The following is a 27,498-nucleotide window of genomic DNA, read 5'->3' on the forward strand; positions in this document are numbered from 1 at the left end:
CATTTAGTTCTGATCAGTTTTATCTCACTGAGTTTCAACTTCCTTTTCTTTCTGCCATCTGTTCAGTTAAAAAAGTAATTTTACTGAAAGATTTAAAAAGCATTTAAATACTTTACAGTGAATTCTTTGCTGTGTATATTTATCTGCATGTTTATCATAATAAAGCATTGACAAAAAAACATTTCATGATTTCTTATTGTTTTCAATTTCTTTCCAACAGTTAAACCAGGGCTGACTGTGTCTCCATCATGGCCGAGTCCTGGAGCCTCAGTGACTCTGAGCTGTGAGGTTAAAGATTCATCTGCAGGATGGAGGTTCTACTGGTATACAATCGTTCCTGATCTACCACAGAACATCTACAGATATGAGCTGCTGCCTGGTAGCTTCAGTGGGACAGTAGAGAACTCCTTCATCATTCATGGACAGAAACACACAGCAGGATTTGCATGTAGAGCTGGAAGAGGAAACCCAGAATATTTCACTAAATACAGTGAACCAAAGTTCATCTGGTCTGCAGGTCAGTTCTGTTCTTTTCTTCTCAGTACTACAGTGTTCAGTCATCATCTTTATCTCTCCTAGTTTCATATGAGCTGCAAATGTATTTACCATCAATGCTCCACTCTGGTAATTCAGTGTTTTCTCATTACTGCTCTCACAAGGCGCTGCTTATTTCCCCAAAGCTAATTCTCAGTGCTTCAGTCTCCAGTTAGGTTTCAGCCTCACATAGCATCACTACTCTGCTGCTTCCCCACTCAGCTTCTGTGTCATCACTTGCTTTCCCTCACATTAACTCTGACACTCTCGTACCGTACACACTTGTTTAGGAAACCTGGAGGAAAAGGCGACAATCAACACAGATGGTGATGTGGGAAATTGAATAAATTGTTACAAGCGCCTCATATTTTACAAATAACTAATAATTAAACCAAAGAGCTGCAAAATGTCTAAGAAAAAAATTCTGAGGAGGTGAAACAGAGAAACAATGACAAACAGAACATCAGACTTCACTTAAAGACATCATGTTATGTGAATCGAATGATAATTAAATATAATACATCACAAAATCCATAAAATTATGCAAAAAGAAAATACAAGTGAGAAAACTCTCCTATGTGAGGCGATTCATTAAAGCCTTTAACAATAAAAGATGAAGAATGGCATCTCTGAATGAAAGTGTTTTACTGTCTGATTGTTGATTCTTTTCTCCATGATGTTTTTCAGATCCTCATCCAGCAGCTTCTCTCTCAGTGAGTCCTGACAGAGAGCAACACTTCACCTCTGAGTCTGTGACTCTGAACTGTGGAGGAAACTCTACTGAGTGGAGAGTAAAAAGGATTAGAGAAATAAACAAACTGTCATTTGTATCATATTGCTCCGACTGGGGGAAAATGACTGGTTCCTCATGTACCATTAACAGTCTCCAGTCCCATAAATCAGTGTACTGGTGTGAGTCTGAATCAGGAGAGTTCAGCAATGCAGTCAACATCAGCATAAATGGTATGTTAATATGAAAATTATTTTATTTGCCAGAGGAATTTTAGGCTGAATGCAATAGATCAGTTATTTTTTCCTCTTGTTTTGCAGATTTAATGTAAATTACTTTTTATTTAAAAACCGTGATTCTTCCATCAAAGTCAGGAAGGCCTAGTTTATGATCTAAAATAATTACTTTTCATTCAATCTTGTTCTTATAAAATATATTATAACGTCTTTGTTGTTGTTTCAGCTGCTGTTAGAAATGTTGATGCACATAGTTGCTACATAGTTCACTAATAATAGTGAAATTTACATATTTATTTGGCAAATTTTACAATTCAAATAAAAAATGCTCAAGATAAAATGTAAAACTTCAATGATGAAAATCGTTTGTTCAGGTTTTTCTCTAATTGTCTCCAGCAGCTGATTTGTGACTGAAGCTTAATTTTCTCTGACTGGTTTACAGATGAAGATCTTCTCCTGGTGAGCCCCGTCCATCCTGTGACTGAAGGAGCTTCTGTTACTCTGAGCTGCAGACTGAGAGGAGAAAACCAACTTTCTAATGTGTTTTTCTATCATGATGACAAACTGATCCAAAGTGACAGCAGAGGAGAGCTGAATATCTCTGCAGTGTCTCAGTCAGATGAAGGTTTCTACAAGTGTGAACATTCAGGAAAAGTTTCACCTCAGAGCTGGATGACAGTTAAAGGTGAGCAGAGATTAAATATGTATTCATCCCTGTTCTGTATCCACCTAATACATCCTGAGTAAATCACACACACTCATACCTGAGGGTGACAAGTGGAGCTTCCATTAATCTGATTGGATGTTGGGAGGAAGCTGCAGTACCAGGATAAAACTCATGTTTACAGAGTCAGAACAAGCTACATAGAAATGACCCAACTCATGAAACTCTTACTGTCTTTCTAGTGTTAGCAACTTCTACACTGTACAAAGTGTCAAATATGTTTTGTATTTTCATAACAATATCTTCAACATCAGGATTTGTCTTTCAACAGCTTCTCCCAGACCTGAAAACGCATCATTTCCTGTTCTGTTGCTCATTGGATCAGTGAGTGGAGTCAGTCTGATTATTCTCCTGATATGTTGCTTCAAACAGTCAAAAGGTGAGACCTTCTTCTTCTTCTTCTTGAATTATTTTATTTATATAGACACACTGTTGATATTTCTGTCATGAAGCTGCAGTGAAACATTTGCAACATAACTTTATGATAATGTGACCATCAATGTTTTTTTTTTTTCAGATCGTTGCTGTTTCAGGTTGGTGCGACAACTTCATCTTGTTCTCATCTCAAACAGAATCAGTCGGTTCTGTACAGTAAGATAAATTCACTGTATTCATTTCAGGTTGATCCAATCAGAGAGAAGAGCTCAGGACTCAAACACAAACTACAACCAGACTGGAGCTGAAGAGTTCAGGTCTTCTGACCGCGGTCAGAACTCACACTGATTATTATTATATTAGGATTATTACAATATCAATATACTGGGGGCTTTCTTTAAGTTAATGAGACATTTCTGAGAAATGTTGAACTCCAACATTTTTCTGTTTTTGGAGCATGTTCTCTTAAGTTGCATCAGCTGGAATAAATAATTAGCTAAAATGTAAATCAGAGGAAGAAATAAATACATGAGTAGCTTCAGTGTCTCAGATCTTATAAAATGATTTTACTTGAGTTTAAAAAAAATAAGATTAAACTAACTTGCTGTTTCCTACTTTTACTTTATGGGGTTGACTTTGAAAATAAATTAAACTATCTTCATTTTTATGTTTTTAACTGTAGGAAGTGATAACTTTTATGATTCAGTGAGATCCTCTGCAGACCCTGGAAATGGTAACATTTACCTGCTCAAACAGTTTGATATTAAATATGATGCTGATTTCTGACTTTGCTTCCTAGTGAATAAAATTAAAACCTTGATGTTTCAGACGCAGATGACGCCCAAAATGTCACCTACTCTCTGATTGAATTTAAAAACTCTGGACACAGGAGTGAGTTCCTCTACTACATGCATTATGCAGGATAAGAAATCTGCTCAGAGCTTCACCCTTATAAATCTGAGTTTGTTTGGTTTTTTTATGTCATAATCTCATCCTGAACCAGAAGAGGGCGCTGTTTACTCTGAGGTTAACAGAACCTGTCCAGGTACAGTGTGTTTGTACTGAAATCTCTCCTCAGGTCAGATATTTCTGAACAATATTAAAGTTTAGTTACAGTTTTTCCTTTTTCCCACAGAACATTTTCACACGCCTCTGCTGTAGATTTTGAACTAAATTGAAACTTTTTTGCGATAATACGGGAATGAAGCCTACATGTTGTCTGTAAACTGGTTCAAACCAGTATTTTCTCAAACGTTGAATTAACATGTTTATTGGTACAAATGGAGACAGAATCTCCAACAGCATTTGGGGTTAAACTCACATTTGCACCATGTTTGGTTTACATAAATCAGGGGTGTCCAAACTTTTTGCAAAGAGGGCCAGATTTGATAAAGTCAAGATGCCTGGGGGCCAATAGTTTGTTCGGACATTTTTTAACTACAAAAGTTTCATGCAAATACACACCGTTATAAAACAATTTTCATTGTCACAATTATCTTTATTTTTCAAATGACAAAATAACCAAATATAAGCCACTCAGGCAACTCTAAAAGCAGAAATTCTGCTTTTCTTTCATATCTGAAGAGTCAGATAACATTGAACAAACTGTATAAAATACCTTAAATTTACATGAGTTTAAAAATATCTTTGCCTCAAGAACATTTTAAACAGGAGTTATAAGTAATGCAAAGTTGTCTGTTATTATTAAATTTTAAAACAAGTGAATTTTGCTCTTGTCATTTACAATATCTTTCAGAAAGTAATAGTTTGTATCACATCTACAGGTTCATAACCAAATCTTACTCAAGAGTTTAATAAAAATAAGTGCCATAAATCCAAGTGCATAAATGTTCTTTTGGCTTTTCACTGCTGATAGTGACAGACGTTGCCGTTCAAAACTCTCAGTTTCATGTCCTCAACTCTCAGTGCCACACTGTTACTGCCAGGCAAACATTCGCAAATTCTTGCTTCTTCTCAGGGCAAAATGTTCTCCACCATTTTCATAACACAGTCTTTGATAAATGTACCTTCAGTAAAAGGTTTGCCATGTTTAGCTATTAACATTAACTTCGTAGCTTGCTTTGGTGGTGTTTTCTTTTGACTCAGGCCCAAAGAAATCGCTGTTGTGATGCCAGTGCAGCTTGGAGCTGCTTTAGTTTTTCAGCACGGTCACTTCCTGTTAGCTTGTTGTATGTGTTAGCATGTTTAGTAGTGTCTCTTTACGTCAAAATCCTTAAACAAGGCAACCGTCTCATTACAAATTAGACAAGCACAATCGCCTTGATTTTCAGAAAAGAAGTATTATAATTCCCATCTCTCTTGAAAGCAGCGGCCCTCACTGTAAACTTTCCTCGTTTTCTTTGCAGTGGCAGAAATGAGTGGAGAGCGGTTCGCTGCATGGAGGCAGAGACTGATAGTATTAAAGTGGTGCTGCCACCATTTGGTGAAAGGAGGAATTACAGTTTCAAGTTTTATGATTTATTTATTCTGTTTCACAGTGCAGGCGGGCCATAAATAATACATTATAAAACCGAAGCTGCGGGCCGTAAGAAATCTGGCCGCGGGCCGTGATTGGCCCCCGGGCCGGACTTTGGACATGCCTGACATAAATCCTCTCTTCTTCCTTCACAGTGGAGCCGAGTCCTGCAGCAGCCGACGTTGTTTATTCTGAAGTAAGAAGAAATCTGCATGAAGACACAACCATGTAGGCCTCAGCTCTTATTACAAAAACATAAAAAAGATACCAAAACTGTAATCTTACCTACTGAAATTAGAAACGTATATCAGTTTTGCAACAATCTGATCAACTATTTTTCCCATCATGTTCCATAGTTTTTTGAAATTGCCCAAAATTTCTCATTTGTAGATGTAAAACATTCAGTGATGTTTTTGAGTTTAATGCTACTCAGTGATGAATCTGTCCGTTGCCTTTTAGATTACAGATGTGCATTAAAAGAAATTCACACCACTTCCTGATTAAAAAGAGAAAAAACACCCTGAACACACTGACCCTGGTTTAGTGACATGTTCTCATTGCAATTTTGAGAACATTTTCTGAGCTTAACTGTTTTAGACCTCAGATGACAGCGATGAAACACTTGACTCACATTTTCACAGTTTATGAAGAAATTTTAGAGATAAAATACCACTAGAGGCCCAGTGACTGGTCTCTGTCTTTCTATCTAACCATCTATCTATCATTTTACATAGATGATCACACTGAACTTATTTTATATGTTTCTGCTTCTGCTGTTGCTGCAGCCCAGATACCTGAGTGAATAAACTACAAACACCAAGAATCATCTTGGAAGCAATTTGCTCCCATCTGGCCGTCAGACTGTGAACAACTCAGTTGTTATTTTTCAGTGTTCACATGTGATTTGCTGTAACAATGGACCAGAACTGTACAGAAATTATTTTGTAAATACAATTTAGAGGATTGTTTCAGCCATCGTGGCATCAATGAAATAATAAAAAAAATAGCTTTACTATTAATATGCCTGTTACTGTCATATTCCGAGTTTTTCTGTGTATTTATTTGGAGTTTTCTGTGTCTCTGAGTCTCCGTGCTGTCCTGTCCTCCCCTTGATTGTTCCCTGGTGTGTCTTGTTTCCTTGATTACCTTCTGTGTATTTAACTCCACCTGTGTTCCTTGTTCCTCGTCGTGTCCTTGTCTACCAACAGTCAGTCGTGTGTGTTATTCATTCATGTCCAGTTGTGTAGCTAGTGCTACCTGTGTTGAGCCCTGTTTTCCGCCCAGCAGTGCTGCCTGGTTTTTGGACTTTTTGTTGGATTCTCATGATTAAATATCATCATTTTTCACTACAACCTGGTTCCATCGCATCACCACCCACCACCACAGCTTATGACAGAAGGACCCGACCAGACCGAGGTGAGGTATTGCTTACATCATGGACCCAGAAATGTTGTGGAGAACCATTGAGGACTATGTAGCGGTTGTGGCAAGCCTGTACTCTGCCCATCAGCGACTGAATTTAGGCACACGAATGGTCCTCGTGTTGGATGAGTGGATCCCGCGATTTCCGCATTTGGGGCTGGTGGGTTTCCAACAGGAGGTAGAGTGGCAACGCCTGACAGCCATAGCGGTGCTGAAAGGCAACCCTCTGCCTCCCAAGCCGGACTATCTCTCCGCCAGACCAGCACCTCAAGCCTGCGCACCAGAGCCCGTTCCAGCCGGGGCACCGGAGCCCGTTCCAGCCGGCGTTTCCGAGCCTCATGCCCCCACTCCAGAGACTGCTCTAGCCACTGTCCCCATGGTGATGGGGTTCCAGGCGGCCTGCCTGGCTCCAGGCCGACAGGAGGCGCGGTTAGCGGGTTTTCCTGCCACAGTTAGTGGGTTATCAGCCCCAGTTAGTGGGTCTTTTGTTCCCTTGTTGTTTCCCAGTGTTCCATCAGATCTTACCCGTGTTCCCTCAGAGCTTCTTAGTTCTGTCCCTCCTCCAGAGCTCCCTAGTTCCGTCCCTCCTCCCGAGACCCCGCCTCTTAGTGCTCCTCCCGAGACTCCTCGTCGCCGCTTTCAGGCGGCCCCCCGAGACTCTTCGTCGCCACCTCCAGCGCCGCGGACAGCCGCCGGACTTCCCCGTGGGCTTAGCCCTTAGTGCCGGGGACGGCCCCCTGGACCTTCCCCAGGAGTATGCCTCCTGTGTTTCCACCCACCCTGGTGGGTTGTTTTTTGTTGTTTTGGACTCCTGGCCTTCCTTGTGTTTCCTGAACACAAGGAAACACAAGGAAACCTGTGGGTTTGTTTTTCATTGTTTATGGACTCTGGCCCCCCCGTCCAGCGCCCCTCCGCCCACCCTGGTTGTGTGTTTTTTGTTTTGGGCATCTTGGAGCTGCCCTTTAAGGGGAGGGTACTGTCATGTTCTGAGTTTTTCTGTGTATTTAGAGTTTTCTGTGTCTCTGAGTCTCCTTGCTGTCCTGTCCTCCCCTTGATTGTTCCCTGGTGTGTCTTGTTTCCTTGATTACCCTCTGTGTATTTAACTCCACCTGTGTTCCTTGTTCCTCATCGGGTCCTTGTCTCCCAACAGTCAGTCATGTGTGTTATTCATTCATGTCCATTCGTGTAGCTAGTGCTACCTGTGTTGAGCCCTGTTTTCCAGTCTGCAGTGCTGCCTGGTTTTTGGACTTTTTGTTGGATTTTCATGATTAAATATCATCATTTTTGAATACAACCTGGTTCCACCACGTCTGCCTCACCACCCACCACCACAGCTTATGACAGTTATCAATAGTGTTATTAATTTCCATTAAGCCTATAGTGTTTTGACAAATTATATACGCTTTATCCAACATATTTGTGTGCCTAATTCACATGTATCAACAGTGTCTGTTTTCAGGAAGAGGGAAAAATGTGTAAAGTGTCACAATATTTGGCATTTTAGTTTTTTTTCTTTTTTCGTATTTAATTTCCTCTCCTAGTTAGAAATCTCTTGGACTCACCTGTAATGCTAATTAGAGGCCACACCTTGTTTCAACACGTCCCTTTGGTCAAACCACTTTTTATATTTGCTGGAGGTGGCGTAATTTTTGTTCATGCCGGTTTCATTGGTTTGCTTTTTAAGATGGTTCTGTTGAACCACAATTCAACAGTAATGTACGGTGGCCGACAGGTGCAAATGCGCAGCAACAGAGAAACATGCAAACAAAAAAAAAAAACACGCGCACAAATTAAATGCGGCAAGCAAAAAGAGAGACGCAAACACCCCCGAATGAAATGCAGCAAACAAAAAGAGAGACGCAAACACCCCCGAATGAAATGCAGCAAACAAAAAGTGTTGAAAACGGAAGTGCTCCAGACCACTAGGGGGAGTCAAAGAAAATAGTATTCATTTCTATGGGACCAGATGCAAGATTCTTCTTCTTCTTCTTCTTGGTATTTATTGGCGGTTGGCAACAAACTTACAGTAGCATTACCGCCACTTACCAGTATGGAGTGTGGTTCGAGATGGTCTATAAACTTTCACTTTCTACCTTTTCCCTCCATTAACTCCTGATTAAACATACCCCCACACATACACACCTGCTTATATTATCCAACTTGCTTATAGCTTTATATACCCCTCTTTGATATTCTTTACACACTCACACCCAACTTGCTCTACTCATATCCTATGAAATAGCTTTGTTTTTTTAAGATACCGAATAATTATTTGAATATGTCTACTCCCGAAATCTCTCCTCAAAAATTCTATTAAATTAAACCTTTCTTTAATACCTACACACTCTCTCAGCATGCATCTTCTCTCTTCTTCATGCTTACAACACTCTAAAATAACATGCTCTATTGTTTCAGACTTCTCACAATAATCACACTTTCCAGATGCAAGATTCAGAGAGATACCTTTACTTTCTTTCAAATTTCTTTCTCTGAATCTTGCATCTGGTCCCATAGAAATGAATACTATTTTCTTTGACTCCCCCTAGTGGTCTGGAGCACTTCCGTTTTCAACACTTTTTGTTTGCTGCATTTCATTCGGGGGTGTTTGCGTCTCTCTTTTTGTTTGCTGCATTTCATTCGGGGGTGTCTTCTTTTTTGTTTGCGTCTCTCTTTTTGTTTGCTGCATTTCATTCGGGGGTGTTTGCGTCTCTCTTTTTGCTTGCTGCATTTCATTCGGGGGTGTTTGCGTCTCTCTTTTTGCTTGCTGCATTTCATTCGGGGGTGTTTGCGTCTCTCTTTTTGCTTGCCGCATTTAATTTGTGCGCGTGTTTTTTTTGTTTTGTTTGCATGTTTCTCTTTTGCTGCGCATTTGCACCTGTCGGCCACCGTAGTAATGGGGGAGGAAGTGAAATAATTTACTATAAACCCAGCAACTACTACTATGTATGTGAGAACAAGCTTGCACATAATTTTTTTTTATTTTTTTACTGGAACCGATGTGGGAGATGCTGGCTGACATAAAAAAGAAGCGCAATCTGACACCTCATGTTCACACTAAGCTTAGTTTATGTTCACTTCTTAGAATCAAGAATGTGCTTAATTTACAGAAGCAGCACACAGAGGCGTCAAAGCAAAGAGAAGTTTGTGTTCACTTGATTGGCCCTCTTGCAGAAGCATGAAGCAGGAAGCATAAAGCATGACTAATGCTGGTGTGCTGGCATCTTTGCAATGTCGCTTTCCACCAGTTATAAAGACAAAGTAGTAATGTAAAAAAAAAAAGTTTTCTTTTACAGTATTTGGTGTAACTTGAAGTTCACTAGTTGTATCACATGGATGGTCTGGATTTACAGGCACTCAGTGTTTCGGCTGTTTTGCAGTTTTCATGGAAGTTCGTTCCAGATTTGTGGTGCATAGAAGCTGAATGCTGCTTCTCCGTGTTTGGTTCTGGTTCTGGGGATGCAGAGCAGAACCAGAACCAGAACGCTAAGCCGTTCAGTGATTTAAAGTGTTTTGATTGCTTTTGTTTTAAATTTATTTTTGTTTGTACATATCTCTGTTTATTCTTTTAATACACTATGTTCAATAAAATCAAACTAAAGCTGAAAAATGATCAACTTTAAGTAAAGATAACAAATATGTTGCAAGGTTTAAAAAAAAAGAGTGAGAAAAAAAGCTTGTTTGAGGAAGTTTTTTAACTGAAACACTTCCTCAAAACACCCTGCTCTAAGCCGACACCATTTTACTCAGTTTGTCACATGTTTTATTATTATTCAGAACTCAACAACATTTAAACGTGAACAATTCAAGCTAAATGTTGTTTCTACTCTGTCATTAGTTAGTAGCTCACATTGCAGAGAACGCAGACGTAAAGAATATTTAAGTTCCTTCTCTAATAGACAAACATTAGATTTAGATTTTAAATCAGTTCAGCTAAACTGTTAAGTAGGTGTCACAGCTTAAATACACATGAAAACATATCATCTCCTAATGATGTGATGTGGTAGCTAAATGATATAACATGGACACACAACATGAAATTAATGTTGATTTCATGCAAAACAATCAAGTTTTCTTATTGTCCTTGAACAACAAATGAGTCACTAAATATATTTTTAGTGTTTTGTTGAATTATGTGTTTTTTCCACCAATGTGTAACAATGATTACATTTTATTTGTGACTGTTGGACATGAAGCGCTGGAGGAACAAGTGTCAACGTATGCTGTAGTGGAAAAAAAACACAGCAGTTGATCAGAGTGTGAAACGGAAACATGACAGCTGTAAATAGCGAGCATTGAGTTTTATGCTCAGATCCTCTTCAGTTGCTCGGACTTCAGTTTGTCTCTTGCCAAACCAGAACGACGCGTCACCAGTGTAGGACGTGAAGATGGACCACGTTTTGCTCTGTGTGCTGGATTTCCTGAGTGAGTACATGACTTTTAATCGAGCAGATCGAGGAAAATGTGTGAAATGAGAAAATGGGGGGTGAGATGGATTCATTTGCTCTCCAAACTGAGCAAACATCCGTTTTTACACTGTTCAGCTTCATACTGGCTTAAAACAAATACAGAAAGAAAACACAGCTATTTTCCATTTTCTAATAGATGTAATAAAGTATCGATCTTTGTTTTGTGCAGTTCTCAGTTTTCTCTGCTGTGGAAACTCTCAAGGTAAATGGAAACTCCTTGTTTCTGAATGTTCATGTCAACAAGCCCATTGACTTATAACATTTCCTGTATCATTTTGTTTCCCCCTGGTTTTGTTATTAATCCCTATCCAGAGGCAACAGAGTCAGTCCTGACTGTGTCTCCATCATGGCTGAGTCCTGGAGCCTCAGTGACTCTGAGCTGTGAGGTTAAAGATTCATCTGCAGGATGGAGGTTCTACTGGTATAAAATTGTTCCTGATCTGTCACAGAACAACTACAGATATGAGCTGCTGCCTGGTAGCATCAGTGGGACTGTAGAGAACTCCTTCATCATTACTGGACAGAAACACACAGCAGGATTTGCATGTAGAGCTGGAAGAGGAAACCCAGAGGATTTGACTCATTACAGTGAACCAAAGTTCATCTGGTCTGCAGGTCAGTTCTGGTTTTGTCCCATCGATGCTCATGTGTTCATCTACTTTATCCATCCATGATTACTGCCAATCTTTAAAGTCGGCTCTCAAAGATCAAATGCTCACAATGTTCTCCTCAGAGGTATTTCAAATTTGTTTAAAACAAAAATTTAAATTAACTCCATGCATAATCAAAATTGTATATGATTTGATGATATCTGCTGTAACACGGTAGATTTTGGTGATTTTATGTTTCTCTCAGGACTCCGAGTTCTTGGGTTGGGTTTTGTTTATTTCTGTGTTTTTCTGTTCCTCTTTTAGTTTGTTCAGTCGTGTTCTAGCTCACTTTTGTTTAACCCTTTTTGATCGCTCTAGTTTTATCATTGATGTTATTTATTTTGGTTAGATCTGTCTCGTTCTTGTCTTCCTTTATATCAGTCCCTTGTAATTTCTAGTTATGCTTATTTTGTTACTCTAGATCTAGTGATTCTTTAGTGTCTTAGTTATTTCCTGTTCCTCTGTTTTCTTTTTCTCTCTGTGTGTGTGTTTCTTCCCTGTGCCAGTGTCTCTCCCTCAATCTACCTTAACTCTCTCCAACTACCCACCACTGTTATCAATCTGTTCATCAGCCCTGATCTATTGTTTTCTCTCTCTACCTCTGAGTATTTAACCCCGTCTGTTCCAGCCACTAGTTGCCAGTTTGTCCTGTTATCCTCTTCATCTTACTTTGTCTTTCTCCTCGTGTCACCAGTTGGATTATTTGGATTCTTGTTCCCTTTTTCATTTATTAAATTAACTCAACAATGCCTTCAGCCTGCTGCTTTTGGATCCACTTCACACCTCAACATGGCAGTTTAATTTTTTTCACAGTCTAAACCAAAAGAATACAAAAAATACATTGCCTCATATAATTTAAATTCACATTTGTAAAAAAAATGCAAACAAACAGCTGTGGAAAAGAGACAAGTTTTAAAAATAATGACTAAATAGTTAAAAGATGAATTGGAACGACACACAGACCAAAAGTTACTATTCCTTTAAGTAGACTATCCACATTTAAGTCATACAGGCAAAAATAAGTCTGTATTTAATAGACAAAGTGAAAGGCAAGACTGTCCAAATTGAAATGATTCATTATTAATATTAAAACATAAATATGACTCTTTGGGTATAAAAGCTTTTTCTCTCATCCTGGATGCAGCCCGTCCTGCCAGCTCTTCTTCATCGTTTAGCTACAGATGACAACAGCACCTCTGCTTGTCTCAGTCTCCATCTTAGCTTTTCATCTCCAACGTCGTCCTGATGTCTCTCTGTTACATGTGGCTGAATGCCTCCACAGCTCCCCCTAGAAATGTTTTAAAAATCTGCCCCAAACCAAGCTTTGACAGACAATCGTGAAATTCAGCCCACACATGGGACTTCACAGGATCTTTTAAAAAGCCTTTTGAGCCCATGGTCCAAATTCAACAGGATGTCGGCCATTTTAGGATCAAAGCAACCATTTTGTCTTTTTTAAACATTCATCTGAGCAAACTCCTCAAAACAGCTTTTGACATACAGACTTCAAAAATCACTTAGCAGAGTCTCAAGGCATTGACGATGAAAAGTTATCAAAATTGTTTTGCTGCGTCAAAACATGCAGACAAAGCCAAACCTCAATTTCTGACCATTCACCATAAAACACCTAGTTGGAATAAATTGCTCACGATCCCACAGCTGGATGACATGTTATGTTTGACATAATAGACCAGTACTGAACACATTCTCATGCTAATTTGGTGACATCACCTTTGTCAAATTCTTTCTTCTTCAGTTCTCGTCTTCTCTTCCTCCATTTTGTCCAGCTTTGTCAACAAACTTTTTTGTCTTCTTTTAAGTCCTTTACACTGTCGACTGCAATTGGACAGCAACAAGATTTTTAAAAAGTTGGCATTCCAAGAAGCCTACAACAAAATGAAATTACAAACATAAGCAGTGTTATTTAGAAGTCTTATTCTAATTATGTTTCCGGTCTGAAAATAAAAGTGCAATGTAGTTTAACAAAGCCATCTGTGAAACATCAACTCCCTGAAATAGCACTAAATATTTTTATATTTTAACTATTATGTTCCTGTGTTTATTGTAAGCAAAGCTAACTTGAGGAATTTGCTAAAGCTCCTAAAAAATTACACAAGTCATTGTCTGCGAGCGATTAATGGACTCATTAAACCATAACCATCCTTCACCTGCAGGTTGCACCTGATTTCCCTCCTGGAGATCCTCCTCTAGGATTGTCTTATTATTTGTTATCTTTACACGGGTCATGGTAGAATGTGAGGGGTTGTACTCAGAACCTTTAGAACAAACTTAGTAGTTTTCTGGCAATCAGCTGACTACTAAACAACCGAACCAAAAATTGTTATTCAGTGATGAAAACGCAAAGACAAAAAAATGGCTCTCTTTATCATGATTATAGCAAGTCTTAAACAACGAATGAAGAAAGTGTTAGGCTTTAGCCAGAGTTTTGTCTGTCTGTGTTGATTCTTTTCTCCATGTTGTTTTTCAGATTCTCATCCAGCAGCGTCTCTCTCAGTGAGTCCTGACAGAGAGCAACACTTCACCTCTGAGTCTGTGACTCTGAACTGTGGAGGAAACTCTACTGAGTGGAGAGTGAAGGTGTTTATAAAAAACTCTTATGGGCTGATAGGTTTTTGGGATGAAGATGATGAAATAACCTCTGAACACCAGTTGTCAGATTGCTCCAACTTGTGGATGATGACTGGTTCCTCATGTACCATTAACAGTCACCGGTCCCATGAAGCAGTGTACTGGTGTGAATCTGTATCAGGAGAGTTCAGCAATGCAGTCAACATCAGCATAAATGGTATGTTCTATTTCAGAGCTATTTAAAATGAAGCTAACAGAATTGGTTCAACTCTTCAATGTTTCTCTGCTTCAAATAAGAACCATCAGTGAATGTTTCTAGCAGAATAGTTAGACTGTGGTGTGGAAAACAGCAAAAAATATGGAGTTATAATTTCTTGCAGAGATTTTGACATAATTAACTTATTACAGAGCATTTGATTTATTTTAATTTAAATTCTTGGTCCAACAGAGGCACCAGATTCTGTCCTGACTGTGTCTCCATCATGGCCGAGTGCTGGAGCCTCAGTGACTCTGAGCTGTGAGGTTAAAAATTCATCTGCAAAATGGAGGTTCTACTGGTTTAAAGTTGTTCCTGATCTGTCACGTGTCAGGTACAGACCTGAGCTGCTACCTGGTAGCTTCAATGGGACTGTAGAGAACTCCTTCATCATTACTGGACAGAAACACACAGCAGGATTTGCATGTAGAGCTGGAAGAGGAAACCCAGAATATTTGACTAAATACAGTGAACCAACATTTGTCTGGACCACAGGTCAGTTATGTTGATTTCTTCTCAGTGCTAAAGTGTGATAAGGAGATAAATTAATTAATCTTATTTTCATATGAGACATTGTTCCAATTAACAATTAAATCAAGAATAACAGAATGGACTCTGACATTATTTTATTCAAGGGTTAAAGAAAAGAATGACTGTTGAGACTCTTGTTAAATCCACGAGTGAAGAAAGAAATAACTGCATTTCCATCTGGAAAGACTCAGATGGAGAAAAGACGACAATTAGAAGAGTTTATTGTCATACAGGAATTAAAGTCTTTGGCGCTCGGGCCCCGGTGACATGTTCGGATTTAATCTTCTGACCCACATGCAGAAATCAACAAGTTCAATAGGGTTTAGGTTTTATTTTCTTCAAACAACTGGCAACAATTTACAGGTTTCCTCGAAGTATCAGGGAGTGGCAGTGTCATGCAATCCGTGGCGTCTGGAATGAGTGTTGGGTTATTGGTGGCCAGTAATTAGTTGATCCGATGCAATGTAAAAAGCTTACTTTGGAATGGACTTGGTGAAGCGTGGAAGAAAGGTGCCCAGGGGTCCTGTGTGGAGATGAGGGGGAATGGTGGAGCAGGCAGGTAGGTTGGTACTTGCTGGGGGAGTCTCACAGGAGGGAAAACGGTTGAACTGAATCTTCGAGAGAGGTCCAGTGACAAAAACCTAAAGGAAGCAAAAACAAGAGCTATGAACTTCAGGTTGGTTCTCAAGAGACTGATCAAAAGCTAAAAATAGCCGACAACAAGAGGTGGCCAGAGTGACTACCAGTAGACGTTAATCATCCAGCGCTGAGTGAAGGCTCTGATGAGGCCGATGAGCTCCACCTGTGAAGGCTGCCCAGGCTCTCCACCAAGATCCTCGCTGGAAGAGATGCGTTACTCGCACTCGCACACACGCACAGGAACCCTGACACACAGCTGGGAATAATGGTTATCGCAACGTTAGCAATAAGCTTCAGATAAGCATTGCCGATGCTGATAGAACAGGGGTGGGCACTCCTGGTCCTCGAGGGCCGGTGTCCTGCAACTTTTAGATGCATCTCTACTTCAACACACCTGAGTCAAATAATGAGGTCGTTAACAGGACTCTGGAGAACTTGACTGCACTTAGGAGGAGATTCAGCTGTTGGATTCAGGTGTGTTGGACCAGGGAGACATCTAAGAGTTACAGGACACCGGCCCTCGAGGACCAGGAGTGCCCCTGTGATAGAAACATCAGTCCCCCAGGGGCCCGGCACTGGTGGTGGAAGTTGAAAAAGGGTGTGGTACCGGGCAAATGGAGGAGAAGGGGTGGTGGTGGGTTGAGCTCGGCTGGAGAGCAAAGGACGCCGTGGATGGAGGTCATTATCAGCTGGGACTTGGACGGTGATTGGACGTGACGTGGCTTGGTCCGGCGTTGATAGGTCGACGATTGTGGGCAGGTCGCTTCAATTAACGGGTCCCGGTGGGGATAAAAGAGTCTTCCAGTTTGAATTTGCGCCTAGGCTTCATTTCAATCTGGAGAGACTCAGATGGAGAAAAGACGACAATTAGAAGAGTTTATTGTCATACAGGAATTAAAGTCTTTGGCGCTCGGGCCCCGGCTGGGTATAAGGGTTATCTCGTGGTCTCTAGTGGAGAAGCAGTTTGAAGCTTCATTGCCTCATTAACATCCGGTCACCATATCATGCAGAGCTTGGAATGTGGGAATCACCTGCCGGGATAAATCCATTCTCCTGTCTCTTCTCTGGGCCTTTTCCCTTCACAAAGAAACTTTCCAAAGAATCTGATCTGTTTCTGACTCATTTTGCTGCTTGTTGCCTCCATGTTGGCGCGCAAGACCTAACCGAGAGAATCCGGTTAAAGGATTTTCAAAATAAAAGATCCTTCAGACTCAGATAATATATTAAACGGAAATATTTAATTCTTTCTTGTGTGGCCGGTACCAATTGGTCCACGGTCCGGTACCGGTCCGGGGTTTGGGGACCACTGCGCTAACTGACAAGGAGATGTAGAAGCAGGGAAATTAATGCGGTAACCATGGCGACCTGTAAAAGGCTCCACTGTAGCTGAGTGAGTAACGATAGCTTCTTTTATGACCAGGCAATATTGTACATTGTACATTTTAGGACCGGGCAAATGGAGGAGAAGGGGTGGTGGTGGGTTGAGCTCGGCTGGAGAGCAAAGGACGCCATGGATGGAGGTCATTATCAGCTGGGACTTGGACGGTGATTGGACGTGACGTGGCTTGGCCCAGTGTTGATAGGTCGACGTCTGTAGGCGGGTCCCTTCAATGGGCCTTACCAGAGGAGCCGCTTTTCATTGGCTGATGCCCATTCTACGTGGTCACGTGCGTGGCCGTCTCACAAACACACTTAGCTTCCCGTTAGCTAAGTACAGCATAAAGGCAGCACTGATACAACTTCTACACCTTGAAGCCTGTCTGCTACACAGTCTTACGTTAGCTAAACAGATCAATATGCAATGTGTCTGTATCTGACATACACTAACGATTTTATTTTAGCAGAAAAGGCTTTGGACTAAACTGTTACTCATGTTAGCTACGTTAGCACCAAGTACAGCTAGTCAATCAACCATCGCTGTGTTCAGGGAAGCGCTGATTAATAATCCGGAAATAAATATCAAGCCTGGAAACTTGATATCGTAACGGACTGAATGTTATGTTTTCAACTTAATCTTTGCTCGTCTTGCGGGGCGCAGGCGGTTGCCACGGTAACAGATGTGCTTAAACTACAAAGAGAGAGAGAGTAAAAAGGTAGGAGTGGTTTTGAGTTGATCACCTGTTCGGGTTATTTTACCTTTGTTTACCTTTGCTGTGGCTCATTACAGCCGCTGTAGTTTCTCAACGTTGGACTAATTACCTCGATCGTTTGTGAGTTGACGTCATTCACAACAAACAGCAAATATATTTCATAAAATTTTAACAAACAAATGGCTTCTACCGCGATAATTATGTGAAATTAAATGAATTATATCCCAACTTCAGAAGATTTGCCTTTACCTTTACAGAGCTCTTTGGTTCCTCCTATCAGTCTGTAGCTTCTCGTATTGACGTCATCAAACCAAATGTCAGATCTACCATAACTGACTGACACCTGCTGGCCTCAGGTTTGCAACCAGCTTGTGACTGAGAAACCAGTAACCTCCTCCCAGATGATGACATGAACTTGTTAGTTCCTCTGTCCATGTAGTAGCTGATATATTGTGAAAATCTGGTAGAAATGATGCACTAATGCAGTCATGTTTACATAGAAACAACGCGCTGCGAGGCTTTGTTTGTGACTTGCTGTCACATGGGTCGGTTGTGGGCGGAGCTTGGTAAGGTCCATTAACAGGTCACTGTGGGGATAAAAGGAGTCTTCCAGTTTGAATTTGCGCCTAGGCTTCATCACTCTTTAATATGCACCATTTATGTAAGCATGGGATTTCCCATCAGCTTAACGAAGATGACGGTCTTTTCACACCAGCAGCTGTGTGACCTTGGACAACGGTTCACGAGTTGAAAAAGACAATAACAACTTCTCAGAAAACGTCTCTTATCAGCTTCCAGTGAATAAGCCAAAGTTGTTGTTTTTTTCACCACAAGTGAAAAGTCATCATCTTTATCCATCCTAGTTTCATGTGCAAACTGCAATGGTAAATGCAGCGTGACGTCACATGCACAAGATCCCGGCCCCCCATCGCCCTGCAGGAGGGTAGATGTGGGCGATACCAGGAATTTTGATATCAATCCGATACCAAGTAAATGCAGGGCCAGTACAGCCAATATCAATATCGATAATAATACTTTGTCATATTTAACCTTCATAGGATCCAAAAGACTTACGATAGAATTTCACCAATCATCTACATGACAACGAGATACTTTTATCACTACCAACATTTTTGTTTAGAAACAATGGAACAGTAATAAAACAAAGTTTCCCTTAATATTAGGAAAATAAATCTTTTTTTCAGGTAAAAAAGGAGAAACCACAATACAAAAATAAAATAAAAATTCTCTCCTCACTAGACATCCTTTCTAATTCTCTCTTAATATTCAGTGCAAGTATCCGACATCTTCTTTGAAGAGGGGCAATAAGAGACCTGGATAATGGATAGGTTGACTCTGGCCCAAAAAATTTTGAAACACTGCTTTAAACCAATTATTCTTTTAACAAGCTCCATTTAGCATTATTGTTATGCCCCCTTAGGTCTAGGGGTCCAGGGGCAGTAACATAAAATGTGTCCAGAGATAAAAGTGGAATGAAAGAGTGATTTATTACAAAATGAAGGTTTTCACAGAACCAAAACACAATACAACTTAACCCAATTAAACAAAAGTAAAGGACCAACAAACGCAGAAATCACTGAGTGCAAATTAAATAACAAGATGTGCAAACACGTCAGTCTAAAGTAACTCAAAACAACCAAAAGGAAAGGACAAAAGGGAGCACCAAAAACCTCCCAAACACAAGCCTCTAGCTTGTTCAAGGTTTATCTAAAGCAGATTCACTACTTAACAAAAGAAGCAAGAACAAAATTGTTCAAACAGTCACCAAACACAGAAGGTGGGGGTCAGCTGTACACAACCTCTTCCTGCTATCTGCCCCACTGGAGGAATGAACTCGGACGTCTTTTATATGCTGCAGGTGGGTCTCATCAACATCTGATTGGCTTTGCTGCTCTCCTGCAGCTTCTAGGCAGCCAATCAGAAAGCTGTGCCCGCACAGCTGATCCTGCATAATAGAAAAAAACAAAGAGCCTGCACAGCCTCAAGAGGCCAGGGGCCGTAACACTCTCCCCCTTAAATTACAAAATCAAGTTTTGTAAATGCTGAATGTTACACAAAACAAAAGAATACTCACATCCTGGACAGGCCATCTGCAAGAACATTTTCTGCCCCTTTCGTATGCCGAATATTTAGGTGGTATTCTTGCAACAGTAATGCCCACCGCATAAGGCGCTGGTTGTGGTTATACATGCGAGAAAGAAATACTAGCGGATTATGATCTGTGAATACATCAATCGGTAAACTACTGGAACCAAGGTAGACATGAAAGTGCTGAAGAGCCAACAACAGAGCCAAGGTTTCTTTTTCAATGGTGGAATAGTTCAGTTGATGTTTGTTGAACTTGCGAGAGAAATAGCAAACAGGATGATCTAAACCCTGCAAATCTTCCTGAATTAGCACTGCACCAGCCCCAACAGCGCTGGCATCCACCTCCAGCTTGAAAGGTCGGGTCAGATCAGGTGCAGCTAGTACTGGTGTGTGACAAAGAATATGCCGCTCATGTTTTGTTTTTGGTGTAGGATAACCCTTTATTTCCACAGTGTTGGCATTGACAGGAGTAAGACAAGGACTAGAACAGATGGGATAATTTGTTCCTAGGCCACCAGTATTGTTCAGCCCATCCACTTCTAGTGGAGTTCTGACTGCAACTCGAGCACAAACACCATTAGGTTTGAGTGCAGGTCGGGGGTGGTATGACTGCTTAACCTTACACCTGTCTGAGCTTCCTACAAATGATGAAGACCATCGACGCTTTAAGACACCTAGTTTCTTTTTATTGGCTTGTTCAGCACTCACCACATTCTTGAAACATCTTTGTAATGTTTTATCAGCTTGTTGAGCAGATGACAAGTGTTGTCTGGTCAGGGGGATGGATGCTTTCTCCAAGAGTGGACAAGGCTCCTCCAGCTCCACCAAATCTGGAAGTAACATAATGTTACTTTTGGTTTGCGCATCACCCTCACTGGAAAATGGAGACATCAGAACAGAATCAGAAATGGAAATATCCCGATCCTTGCGTGCTTGTGCACGGGTGACCGCACAGGCTGGGTACAACCCAGGGTCTGAAGAGTCTGGGGTTATCTGATCTAAAGGATTGTCTAAAACCTCCAGACTGGGAAGTACTAAACCTCCAGCGATGTCATTTCCCATTAGCATAGCCACCCCATCTATGGGTAACTCTGGGCAGACAGCAACAGGGAAAAATCCGGTGACAAGTTTGGATTTTATGTAAACTCTGTGGACTGGTTTTGGAGCGTAGCCCATCTCTATCCCCCTCAGAACAGAGTTGTAACCACGGGCACTCTCATGTGAGAAAGGTAAGACATTTGCAAGAATGACTGACTGGGAACCTCCAGTGTCTCTCAGGATACGTACTGGCTTTAAATCAGAGGGATCAGCCGTCAGTGAGATTAAGCCATCGAAAATGAATGGTACAAAACAGGGATCAGGTAATTTGTCACCACAACCAACGCTCTTATTACGAGGTTCTTTTTTCACAAAACCAACACCTTTAGTTTGTGCAGAATTTGACTGTGTTTTGCGCTTTAAAGCTAAACAATCAGCGATGACATGTCCAGGTTTGTGACAATAAAAACATTCACGGCTTTCTTTTGGAACCGTGGTCTTAACCATCTGAGACTGTGGTACAGAGCTAATAGGTGACTTTTCATTAAAAGTGAAGGATGACTTATGGGTAAGAGCATACTCATCAGCCAGAACAGCAGCAGATGCCAAAGTAGTCACCTTCTGTTAATTTAGGTACACCACCACCCGATCTGGAATGCACTTCTTAAAGTCTTCTACCAATATTAGCTCACGTAATGTCTCATAGTTATTTACCTTAGATGCAATACACCACTTATCAAACAGAATGGATTTCTCTCTGGCAAACTCAACATGTGTTTGTCCAGTAGTTTTCTTCTCCTGTCGAAACTTCTGTCTATAAGCTTCTGGGACCAACTCATAGGCTTGTAAGACAGCAGTTTAACCAGATCATAGTCTAAACTATCTTTTAAAGGGAGCGCTGCCAACACCTCTTGAGCTTTACCAGAAAACTTACATTGTAACAAGAGTGGCCAGGTTTCCCTAGGCCATAGCAAAGCACCAGCAATGCGTTCGAATGCTGCAAAGTATGTGTCCACCTCAGATTCTCTAAAAGCAGGTACTAAAGAAATACACTTACTGATGTCGAAAGGCATAGCAGACATGGAGGTGGAACCGGGTGTGACAGAGGCAGAGGGCGCTCGAGTCTGGGCCTCCAGCTCAAGTTTGCGCAGCTTTATAGCTTTATCAGCCTCTATTTTCAGTCTCCTGACCTCAAGCTCCAGCTGAGCTCTTCTGTCCTGGGCTTTTTCCTCAGCCTCCATTTGGAGACGTGCCAACCGCACCTTCAAACGAGCTCCATCTCGTCCTTCTGAACTCACAGAAGACAGTGGATCATAGCGAGGGAGTGTGCGAGGTGTCTTTCCCCGGTCACTCACTGCTGCCTCCACACTAGGACCATCTTTGAGGTCCTCCACAGACAGGGTCTCTCGGCTCGGCACCACAGCAGCCTCAGGCAGATCAGGAATTTTGATCACCCCAATTTCCACCAACTTATCCACTATCAGAGCCTGTAGGTCACCTTTAAGGACCTGTTTTGGGACCTGCAGCTGAAAGCGCTCCACAATTTGCAGCAGTTCATTCTTGCGGCAGCTATCAATAAGCTCAAGAGAGGGACTGGCTAAAAAGTGCTCCAGACTGAATGTAACTGACATAGTTGCTGGATACAGACAACCAAAAGTGTTCCTCTTTTAACTCTGAACCGAGGGATCCTCTTAACGAGTATCCCGGACGAGCCCCCACTTATGTTACGCCCCCATGGTCTAGGGGTCCAGGGGCGGTAACATAAAAATGTGTCCAGAGATAAAAGTGGAATGAAAGAGTGATTTATTACAAAATGAAGGTTTTCACAGAACCAAAACACAATACAACTTAACCCAATTAAACAAAAGTAAAGGACCAACAAACGCAGAAATCACTGAGTGCAAATTTGAGTGCAGTTGTTGGATGCTGGATTCAGGTCCAATGTAGGTCAAATATTCACTTTGATGTACAGGACAAATGTTTCTGTCTGGCCACGAATATATATATATAAACAACTTATATATATATATATATATATATGCGCATTTTAGAGGTTGCACTACACTCTTTAGTTGACCACCTTTTAGATGTGGAATCACTAGCAATGCTTCAGACCCTGCTTAATATATTTCAAAAATAAATATACGTACAGATAAATAATAAATAATAGTGATATGTTTGCACATACATATATATGCATGCATATATATGTATGTGTGTCTGTGTGTGTGTTTATATACACATATATACAGTATGTGTATATATATATATGAAAACTGCAAAAAGTATATTTCAAGATTAAAACTGGAGGAGTAATTTTCCCCTTTTAAAATTATTTTAGCAAAGAATTATTTTAAAATTATTTTAGTTGATTATTTTCTCCATGTTGTTTTTCAGATTCTCATCCAGCAGCTTCTCTCTCAGTGAGTCCTGACAGAGAGCAACACTTCACCTCTGAGTCTGTGACTCTGAACTGTGGAGGAAACTCTACTGAGTGGAGAGTGATGGGGTTTAGAGAAATAACCTCTGAACACCAGTTGTCAGATTGCTCCAAATCGTGGAAAATGACTGGTTCCTCATGTACCATTAATAGTCTCCAGTCCCATAAAGCAGTGTACTGGTGTGAGTTTGGATCAGGACAGATCAGCAATGCAGTCAACATCAGCATACATGGTATGTTAATACACATATTATTTTATTCACCAGAGGACTTTTACAGCTCGCCAGAAATTAGAGACTGAATGCCGTCGGCATTGAATGCAACAATGATGATGAAGCAGACATGAAATGTCACCAGTTGGAAATATGTGATCAATTTGGCCGCATTTCGCTTTATATGTGCTTTGTTGCACTTTTGATTGGTGGATCTGATGAATGAGTGAAATTTAGCAGCAGGACCCGTGACTATGAAGCATGATTTTTTTACTCTTAGTTTTTAATCTAAAATGACATCTTTTCATTCAATCTTGTTCTTATAAAATATATTATAAGGTTTTTGTTATTATTTCAGCTGCTGTTAGAAATGTTGATGCACACAGTTGCTACATAGTTCACTAATAACTGTGAAATGTAAATATTTATTTGGCAATTTTTACAATTCAAATAAAAAATGCTCAAGATAAAATGTAAAACTTCAATGATGAAAATCGTTTGTTCAGGTTTTTCTCTAATTGTCTCCAGCAGCTGATTTGTGACTGAAGCTTAATTTTCTCTGACTGGTTTACAGATGAAGATCTTCTCCTGGTGAGCCCCGTCCATCCTGTGACTGAAGGAGCTTCTGTTACTCTGAGCTGCAGAATCACAGGACTAAACCAACTTTCTAATGTGTTTTTCTATCATAATGACAAACTGATCCAAAATGACAGCAGAGGAGAGCTGAATATCTCTGCAGTGTCTCAGTCAGATGAAGGTTTCTACAAGTGTGAACATTCAGGAAAAGTTTCACCTCAGAGCTGGATGGCAGTTAAAGGTGAAGACCTTAATACACTCATCTTATTGAATGGTTGTTTTAGTGTTTTTGTTTTGTGTGCTATCATTGTCACAAATAATATTCCTCATTGATCTCTAAACACAGCTGCCTCCAGACCTGGAAGCTCTTCTTTCCCTGTTCTGTTGTTCGTCGGATCAGTGATTGGAATCATCGTTCTGATTCTCCTGCTGCTGATTTGTTACGTCCAAAAGCCAAAATGTGAGGCACCGTCTTCTGACTCGGTCATATTTCAACTAGAGCACATCAGCATCATGAACACTTATGCATTTTTAAATACACACTTTCACCATAAATCTTCTTTTTGTGGACAAGGTTGTGGTTCAGAGCAGCCAGTCGGTCAGGATGAACATCTGCATCAAGTTTACTCCTCTCTCCTACATGGTCAGTCTTTCACTTTGTCCTGAATATCAACTAATCTTTAAAACAGATTTTAATCAGAAAATATTTCCATCCATCCAGTTCAACTTTATTAGAAAACTCATTTCTTCTGCTGCAGCTTTAAATCTGTTCATTTGTTAAGTTTCCTTCTGTGTCACAGACATAAAGTTTCTAATTAATCTGTGTTGGACTTTCATCGACCTTTAGGTGACCTTCGTGTCTATGAAACAGCCAGAGGCCCTGAAAACTCTGGAAATGGTACAGTATAAAGTCTGAGTGTCAAATAATGTTGGAGGCTTTGTAAATATACCAGAACTCATCAACAATATAGTCAGTTTCATTGTGTTTAGTTCAGAATGAAGGTGTTTCTGTTGGTTTGTTTCTTGATTCAGAGCAACAATCTGGTAACAACAACATTTGTGTTTCCTCTAATCATGTGGACAGGGCAACTTGATGAATCAGAGAAGATCTCTGACAAAGTTGATGCAACTTCAGAATGAAAAAGAAAAGTAGGTAGAAAAAAAATCTCAGCTGTAAGGATTTATTAAATTCTCTCAATTGTTTCTGTTCTGATATTTTCCTCATTTTTTAAAGAGTGAAAATCCAGCACAAGGTCAAAGTTAATATTGTTTTCCTAAGTTGAAGTCCTGCTCCATGACTACGATGCCAGTCGATAAACATTGGCAAACATAGACTTGATTAAATGCAGTGAAATTTATTCAGAGCTAAATCAGTTTATAGCAGGTTCTGAATGAACCCTTTTTAAGTATTTTTATTATTTTTATCAGTGTATTGAATTGCTTTACTTACTTGCTAATAATGTAGCAGAATGAACCTTTAATATATACCATCATTACCTTTGACTCTCTCTTGTCTTTCAGGTCCATGGAATGAAGTTCATCAGAACCATAACAGGAAAATCTAAATTTACTCACCATCAGATGTTTTCCTGTAACATCTCTCTGTCATGCAAAAAAAGAGGATATATATATACATGTTTTTTATATTTGCTTTTTGATTTTTCTTAGTCATGTATATTATGTTTTGCACTTGTTGTCAATATAGGGAATCAGAGTTTTCTGTAGCTTTACTGGCATTTTTTTATTTTATCTTATATACAATCAAACGAATCGTCCACAGCTGGTGCCTGAACTACCGAAGCCTTTTTAGAGCCTGACTGTAATGGAGTGATAGCGCCATCCAGAGGACAGTAGTAATATGGCCGATAGTCCATGTAATACAGCAATAGTAAATAAGGGCTAATTGTAAACTGTGGTCAAAGTGTAACACACAGTATGTATATTCTGTGTATAATCTTCTTTTGTGCAAACTATTTACTACTTAAATTCTCTCCTACAACGATCTAGTTCTGCCTACACTTTACACTCCAACGTTTTTCTTGCTCCTGTGTTTGAGCATAAAAAGGGAATCAAACATTTAGTGTGACGGCTCCTACAGAAAGGAATCAGCTCCGGTTTGTGTCATTGCTTTTAACTGTTTTGTATTTTGTTTTAAAACTTGTGCATATGTTTGCATTTCTTTTACTTTTCTGTAACCAGCTTGTTGTGTGTTGCAGATTTCTGCCCAGGTTCCTGTTGAAAATGAAATCTGGATCTCAATGGGGTTTTTACCTGGATAAATAAAGGAACTAAATAAAATAAAATAAATATTTTAACAATTAGATTTTGTTGAATGTCTGTAAATGTCTAAAGAGTCTGAATGTTTCCAACAACTAGGCTTTTCCTAGGCTAGCGTTTCTCAATGGGGGCGTTCAGAGGACGGCAGGGGGCGCTGGCGGGATTTTTAACAAAAGTGAGGCGCTGAGATTCCTTTTGGTGGCGTTTGGTCGAAACTTTACACCTTATATGCACAACAATACCAGTTTAGACTTTGAGCAACTTGCTAAAACTGTATTGTTAGCATTACCAGAGAAAGGTCATTTAACATTTCTACCTTTGGAGCCCAGAGACGGGTCGACTGACCTGAAGGATTTTAGCTAGCATCCTATAAGCAGGTGTGAACAGGCGCTTTGGTTTGGCCCTGGCCTATGTAAATAAGGCCAGGGTCAAAGGACCCTGGACTCAGGGCCTTTTGACCCTCTTTCGGGACTTCAGGGGGGAGATCACTCAAAATAATGAGATAGTATCTCATTATAATGAGATATTTTTATTTTTTTTTTTACAGAGTGGAGGAAACGGGCTTCCATACCAAGACAATGTTGAATATGCCCAATTTTAGATCTGACATATTCAACACACCACCACGTAACACAGCTCACACTGCAGGACGTTGGAAGATTGTCGTAAAGGAAAAATCGGGGCAAAAACAAAAAACAACAAAAGACTTTAGCGGGAACAGCAAGATGAAGAAGCATTATCTGACGGCCCCCTCACCCCCCACCCCCCCAGGCCGCAGCAAAATTGCCAAGTCTTGACCGGTCCGTGGTAATAAAACGACCACTGTTGGGGACCATTGATATAGAGGATTAGACAGCATCAGCTGGAATAAATAATTAGCTAAAATGTAAATCAGAGGAATAAATAAATAAATGAGTAGCTTCAGTGTCTCAGATCTTCTAAAATGATTTTACTTGAGTTTTAAAAAAATAAGATTAAACTAACTTGCTGTTTCCTACTTTTACTTTATGGGGTTGACTTTAAAAATAAATTAAACTATCTTCATTTTTATGTTTCTAACTGTAGGAAGTGATAACTTTTATGATTCAGTGAGATCCTCTGCAGACCCTGGAAATGGTAACGTTTACC

The 27,498-nt window shown here is 40.2% G+C and overlaps 1 protein-coding gene across 1 annotated transcript; it reads left to right on the forward strand.

The window, feature by feature from the left end:
- The first annotated feature begins 10,847 nt into the window (after positions 1-10,847).
- Positions 10,848-26,372, forward strand: LOC111610985 (obscurin-like). Its single transcript, XM_023346392.1, has 12 exons — positions 10,848-10,919; positions 11,133-11,165; positions 11,276-11,578; positions 14,102-14,419; positions 14,651-14,953; positions 23,263-23,538; positions 24,092-24,334; positions 24,440-24,553; positions 24,668-24,736; positions 24,941-24,991; positions 25,178-25,242; positions 25,615-26,372. The coding sequence occupies exons 1-11, from the start codon at positions 10,883-10,885 to the stop codon at positions 25,231-25,233; spliced, it is 1,803 nt and encodes a 600-aa protein (XP_023202160.1). The 5' UTR covers positions 10,848-10,882; the 3' UTR covers positions 25,234-25,242; positions 25,615-26,372.
- Positions 26,373-27,498: the final 1,126 nt, after the last annotated feature.

The sequence above is a fragment of the Xiphophorus maculatus genome, chromosome 14, assembly GCF_002775205.1.
Source record: "Xiphophorus maculatus strain JP 163 A chromosome 14, X_maculatus-5.0-male, whole genome shotgun sequence".
Classification (NCBI taxonomy): Eukaryota; Metazoa; Chordata; class Actinopteri; order Cyprinodontiformes; family Poeciliidae; genus Xiphophorus; species Xiphophorus maculatus.

Excerpts from the sequence above, each read along its gene's own strand:
- LOC111610985 (XM_023346392.1), top strand. The coding sequence starts at position 10,883 with ATGGACCACGTTTTGCTCTGTGTGCTGGATTTCCTGA. Across the intron at positions 24,554-24,667 it reads TTACGTCCAAAAGCCAAAAT|GTTGTGGTTCAGAGCAGCCA; the intron begins GTGAGGCACCGT and ends TTTGTGGACAAG. Across the intron at positions 24,992-25,177 it reads CCCTGAAAACTCTGGAAATG|GGCAACTTGATGAATCAGAG; the intron begins GTACAGTATAAA and ends TCATGTGGACAG.